We start from the raw sequence: 6,000 nt of genomic DNA, 5'->3' as shown, positions 1-6,000 counted from the left end.
TGTTCTACGTCTTACTTTGGTGAGTAGCAATGGAGTCTTTGTGTGAGTGAGGCCATCTAAAAGTTTGTGAGAGGCCATCTAAGATGTAGCTACTGATCTCTTCCCATCTTGAGCAAAGAAAAGTGAATACAATCAAAGACCCAAGGAAATAATTAGTCCAAAGGACTAATGGCCCACAGGAAACCACAACCTCCACTAGCCTGAGACCAGAAGACCTACATGGGGCCCAGCTACGACTACTGATTGCTTTGATTTGGATCACAATGGAAGGTCCTGGACAGAGTGGGAGAAAATGTACAATAAAATTCAAAATAATAATAATAATAATAAAGGCTTACTGGTCTGATAGAGATAGGTGGAATCCCTGAGATTATGGCCCTTAGGCACCCTTCAAACCTGGAACTGAACGCACTCCTGGAGATCACCTTTCAGCCCAACAATAGACAGGCCTACAAATGAACAGTGACATTGGTGAGGAATATATCTCTCAGAACAATCAACTATATGAGACAAAAAGGGCAGCATTTGCCCAAAAACAAAATTCACAGGGGAGAAGAGGCAGGAATGATGGGCGAGTGGAAACTGGAATTCTGAGAGGAAGTGGGAAGAGTGCTATTAAAATTGAGGGGATTGCAACTAATGTCATGAAACAAAGTGTATATAAATTGTTGAATGGAAAACTAATTTGCTCGGTAAATTTTCACCTAAATCACAAGAAAATGTTAAAAAAAAAAAAAAAAAACTTAGCATTTTCATTTGTGATTGCTTTATTCTTTCAACAAACTCTTTTATTTTTTTTGTATTTTAACATAGCCTTCCAGTAGAGTGCAGAGCCACCGCCTTTATTGCTCCCTTGGCCTAGGAGATCTAATGCACTAGGAAACATGTGACTTTGGTGGTTGGCTGATTCTCAGAAAATGGCCTTAGACCCCTCTTTACAGCAACCTGTACCTATATTTTAAAATTATTTCAGGAAACTTATAGTCAGCCAAAATCCTGTCACAAAGAGCCATCCTGATAAGACCAACCAACCCCTGCAAGACCCCAACACCTGCAACTTTGTAAATATTATCCAGTCAGCAATACCCCAAATGTATTCTCCCTCAATTATCGTTTATAAAGAACCCCTGATACTCTGCAGCTCCTGGGAGCACTTTGTCAAAAATTTTAACTCTGTGTTTCCCCGTTTTGTAAAACGCTGTTTCGCTATAATAAACTCTTTGTTTTTACTTTAAATAGACTTGTATTTTTGTGTGTCTCCCCCCCCCCCACACACACACACTATAATATAAAAAGGAATATAACTCGAGCTGGGTTATTCTCTTCTGACTGTAAAACGGGCACGAAGCTTATTTGTGACTACTGAGTAAAACAGGCTTGCCTAAAGCCGACTTAGAAAGAAAAGCGGCGAGCGGGCGTTCTGGTCCCCCTAACCAGCCTCTGTTTCCGCAGGTCCCGCAGCGGATGATGGCTGCGGCAGGCGCCCCCGAGGACGGCGGCGGTGGCGCTCCGGGCGTGTGGGGAGCCTGGGGCCCCTGGTCAGCTTGCTCGCGCAGCTGCAGCGGCGGCGTGATGGAGCAGACGCGGCCCTGCCTTCCAGGCTCATACCGGTCGCGCAGTCTGTCGCGGTCCGGCGCCCCCGCGCGACCCTTCGCGGGACACGTCGTGTCCGCCGTGCGTACGTCTGTGCCACTGCACCGGAGCCGCGACGAGTCCCGCACCCTAGCCGGCCTCAACGCAGGTCGCCAGGGCCCCGCAGTGTTGCGCGGCAGCCGGCACCCGCAGGCCCGGGGCCAGGAAACCGCGGCGGAAAGAAGGTACGCCAGTTCTTGGACCCTGCCCGCCCTGCCACTGTCTCTGTTCCAGTCACTACCCCAGACGCGCCCTGCACGCTGCTCTGCACCACAGATTGAGCGGCTGATGCATTGCTTCTGCCGGGTGGGGAGGAGTTCTTGGCTCCACACATCTGCTTTCATCTTTTGATTTATTTTGCAGCCATTTAAAGGGCTGAGGCCATTCCCACTCCACTCTTTATTTCTGAATAATCTTCAAAGTGAAGCTAATTCTGAGGACGCCCTGAGGCAACTTTAGGGAGGTCCAGTGGAGGGGGTGACAGATGGAGGGAGCCAGGAATGAGGAGACTTGGGTGCTTGTGCACCCATGGTGCAGGAGGGAAAAGAAATCCCTGGCCTTCGAGTGTGTGAATTCACTAGACACGAAGTACTTCTAATTCAAAAGTTGGTATTAGTTAACTTTTCCTTACACTGAGTCATACATGTGTAGAGTAGATGCTCCCAGGCTTAGGTTTCAGAATTCTAGGAACTTTTTAAAACGTTTCCCCTCCTGTTTTGAGTGAACACACTGCTTTGAGTATATGTCTGATAGAGACTGGCTGTTTTTAAAGGTCTTAAGAAATGGCAGAGTGACATCAAAACAGTTGTATAGATCTAAAAAGTTTCACATGGCCAGACCCATGGAAATATGCTAAATTAAGGAGTGTAGATTTAGAATTATATTAATAAAAACAGACAGTTGCCATCAAGTCAATTCTGCCTCATGTCTGATTTTTTGGAAGTAGATTGCCAGGCCTGTATTCTGAAGTGCCTCTATATGGACTTGAACCTTCAACCTTTGAATTAGCAGTCAAGCTGAGGTTTATTGATGGAGCCTGAGTTGTGCAAGTTAAGCACCTGGCTGCCAATTCAAAAACTGGCAGTTCAAATCCATTCAGTGACTCCATGGGAGAAAGACCTGGTGATCTACTTCTGTAAAGATTACTGCCTAGAAAATCGTATGAGGCAGTTCTACTCTGTCACGTGGGGTTGCTATGAGTTGGAATCTGCTGGATGGCATCCAACAACAGAATGGGCACTGTTCCTATCTCTTTACAATGACAACTCTGTGAGATAGATACTACTATATCCCTTATTTTACAAGTGAAAACATGGAGGCCCAGGGAAGTGGAGTAACTTGCCCAAGGCTACATAGCTAATAAGTGAGGGGTTAGAATTTGAATTCAGTTATGGCTCTAAGAACCTGATGAAGTAGATAATATATCTGAGAAATCTAACACCCTATGAGCTTATATGACTACCCAGAGCCAGTGGAAAAGCTGGGATTTGATCCCTAAGGCACTTGACTGCTAACCAGAAGGCTGGCTGTTCAGACCCACCAGCCACTCCACAGAAGGAAGGTTGGGCAATCTACTTCCCTAGTGATACTGCTTTAGAAACCCAAGGAGATGTCACTATGAGTTGGACCCAACTTGACCGCATGTAACAACAACAACAACCACCTTACCTCCAGGTCCCTGAAACCTTCTGCTTCCAGCAAGCCACCAGCTTTGTGGGTGGAGTGCGGGGGCTAGGTGGGCCCCAGTGGGAAGGGGGCTTCTGCAAAGACTCTGTGGCTAAGAACCTCAGAGAGCTGTCCAGGGAACAAGCTCACTCCTTGTTGGCCCCAGGCTTGTGCTACAACATTCCAGCCCCGTGTGTTTTGGCAGCAGGAATTTTTTTTTTTCTTCTAACTTACTGACGAGGGGCCGGTTACTGTTTACTGTGAAGTTCCTACAAGTTTTTATCATGCTCTTGTAATCTGACAGTTTCAGATGAAATAATCCAAATATTAGCCTGGGAGGCCTATGCTGCTGACAAATGTCATGCTCTTCCCTGCTGATGAAAATAACATTTGCTTATATTTATCAGTCATTAGGATCGTGCATAGTATATGTGACCCCAAGGAGAGGTATGTCAGAGTGTTCTCTGGATGGTTGTCTGCTCCACTCTGTTTTCGATTTGAGGTTTGAGGCAGAGGCTGTTAGATCTTAGATGTTTTAAGAAACTGTTACGTTGCTATGCTAGGAAACTGAAAACTTAATTGGGGCCACATAACAAACAAAACAAAACAATTCAACCTTCCAGCAAATATTTATTAAGCATTTACTATGTTGGAAGGCCCTGGGACAGAAAAACCAGGATATGGGGCCTCAAGGCTCTAACGGGCTAAAGCAGCTGTTTTCAAACTTACTATTTTATGTTCATTTTTTAAAGCAGAAGAATCCTTTCTGTAAAATCAGTCTTAGATGGAGGTTCAGTTTGCAACACAGACAAAAGGCTGCTCTTGTTGAAGCCTCAGAAGTATTGCTGGTAAACCAAGGGGTCTTCATCCAGATAGAGCAGTGGTTTTCTTCAACCTTGGCTGACACATCAAATCCTCTGGCCATCTTTTAAAAATCTTGACACCCAGGCCGAATCCAAGACCAATGAAAGACAATTATAGTTGATTCTTGTTATTCACACTTGATATGTTCTAAAGTCCCTGGGAACACTAATGTCAGTACTGAACCACTGAACCAGTCATGTGCATTGGATCACTCAACTTTTTTTTTGCTGCTCTGAGCATGCCTGTGAATGACTGCAAAAGTACCACCTATAGTGACTTTGAGGTTAGAAATAAATTTTAGTTAGTAGGTGAATTTGTAAAAATGAAATCCATGAATAATGATGATTGACTATATATCAGAATCTCTGTGGGTCATCTTCAGACATTGATTTGAATCCTATCCAGCCAAAGCTGAGAACCACTGACTGATCGAAAAGTGCTTTTTTGGAACCTCAAGTTTCCATGGAAAAGAGTTTGGGAATCATGTAGTCTAGTAGAATTATCAAACTCTGGTGAGCACATATCAGAAGCACTTGCCGGGGGATAGGGGAGGCTTGTTAACGATAGAGCTGCCAGGCCCCACCATCTCCCCGACCTGATGGAGATTCTGATTTGTAGGTGTGTGGCCTGATGGAGGTAGTTTCATTTTAAATGATTCTGATTTACTCCAGAGTTTGAGAACTAGTGCTCTAGTGAGTTGGAAAAGATACGTTGGGTCTTAATTGACTCAGCAGCACAAAACAGCAACAACCACATGATGTTTGTTAAGTGAATGATCGAGTAAGAAGTAGTATCAGTTATGATAATGATTATCATTTTGGAGTAGGTGTTATCTGCAGGCACTATGTCAAACACATTAACACATTTATTTATTTCTAAATGCATTATCTCATTTAGAGCTCACATAACTCTATAAGGCAGATACTGTTATGCATGTTTTACAGATGAGGAAACTGAGGGTTGGAGGGACAAAATGACTTGCTCAAGATCACCTAATTCAGAAGCAACAGAATTCAAACACAGGTCCAGCATGAAAGTTCTTTATACTGAAGTGGGTATTTTGAAATTTACAGATGAGGCTGCTCACTTCCAGTGGGTATGGTCAGAAAAGCAGCTTGGAGCTTGGATAATTTGAGCATGAAAAGTGGATAGGATTTGATAGCCAAGACTGAAAACGGAAGATGTGCTCCTTGTCTCTGGAAAGTAACAGCATCTCTTCCTTGCATGTCCAGCTGCCTTAACTAGAGATATCTTTGCACCTAGTACTAACCAAAACCAAACTGATTGCCATCAAGTCATTTCCGACGCATAGCGACCCCTCTTTGGGTTTCTGAAGTGGTTTCTCTATGGAAGTGGATTGCCCAGTCTTCCTTCCGAGGAGTGGCTGGTGGGTTTGAACAGCCAGCCTTCTGGTTAGCAGTCAAATAAATGCCTTAGGCACTATGCTACCAGAGCTCCACCTAGTACTGTTGTTGTTATGTGCCTTCAAGTCAGACCCGACTTATAGTGACCCCTCCTTGGATTTCCGAGGTGGTATCACTATGAAAGTAGATTGTCCAACATTCCTTCCGAGGAGTGGCTCACGTAAGTGCTATCGAGTCAATTCTGACTCATAGAAACCCCCATTGGGTTTCTGGGGCAGTAAATCTTTACTGAAGTTGACTGCCCTATCCTGTCTTCCTTCTACGGAATGGCTGGTGTGTTCGAACCACCAACCTTCTGGTTAGCAGTAAAATACATTACGCACCATGCCACCAGAACTCCTTGCTCATTAAAACACACACACACACACACACACACTCTCTACAAATCTCACTCTAAAAGCCTTTAAAAAATGTC

The 6,000-nt window shown here is 44.5% G+C and overlaps 1 protein-coding gene across 1 annotated transcript in view; it reads left to right on the top strand.

Annotated features, from left to right (window-relative positions):
- Positions 1–567: 567 nt before the first annotated feature.
- Positions 568–6,000, top strand: part of THSD4 (thrombospondin type 1 domain containing 4) — an 818,615-nt gene continuing 813,182 nt past the window's right edge. The window contains exons 1-2 of the mRNA XM_042783252.1: positions 568–571; positions 1,376–1,817. Of these exons, the coding sequence (XP_042639186.1) occupies positions 568–571; positions 1,376–1,817 (446 nt within the window). The remainder of the gene's footprint in view (positions 572–1,375; positions 1,818–6,000) is intronic.

This window comes from Orycteropus afer, unplaced genomic scaffold (assembly GCF_000298275.1).
Source record: "Orycteropus afer afer isolate SDZICR_OR568_19922 unplaced genomic scaffold, OryAfe1.0 scaffold00015, whole genome shotgun sequence".
Classification (NCBI taxonomy): Eukaryota; Metazoa; Chordata; class Mammalia; order Tubulidentata; family Orycteropodidae; genus Orycteropus; species Orycteropus afer.
The sequence above is the reverse complement of the archived record's forward strand: the minus strand, read 5'-3'. Positions and strand labels throughout refer to the sequence as shown.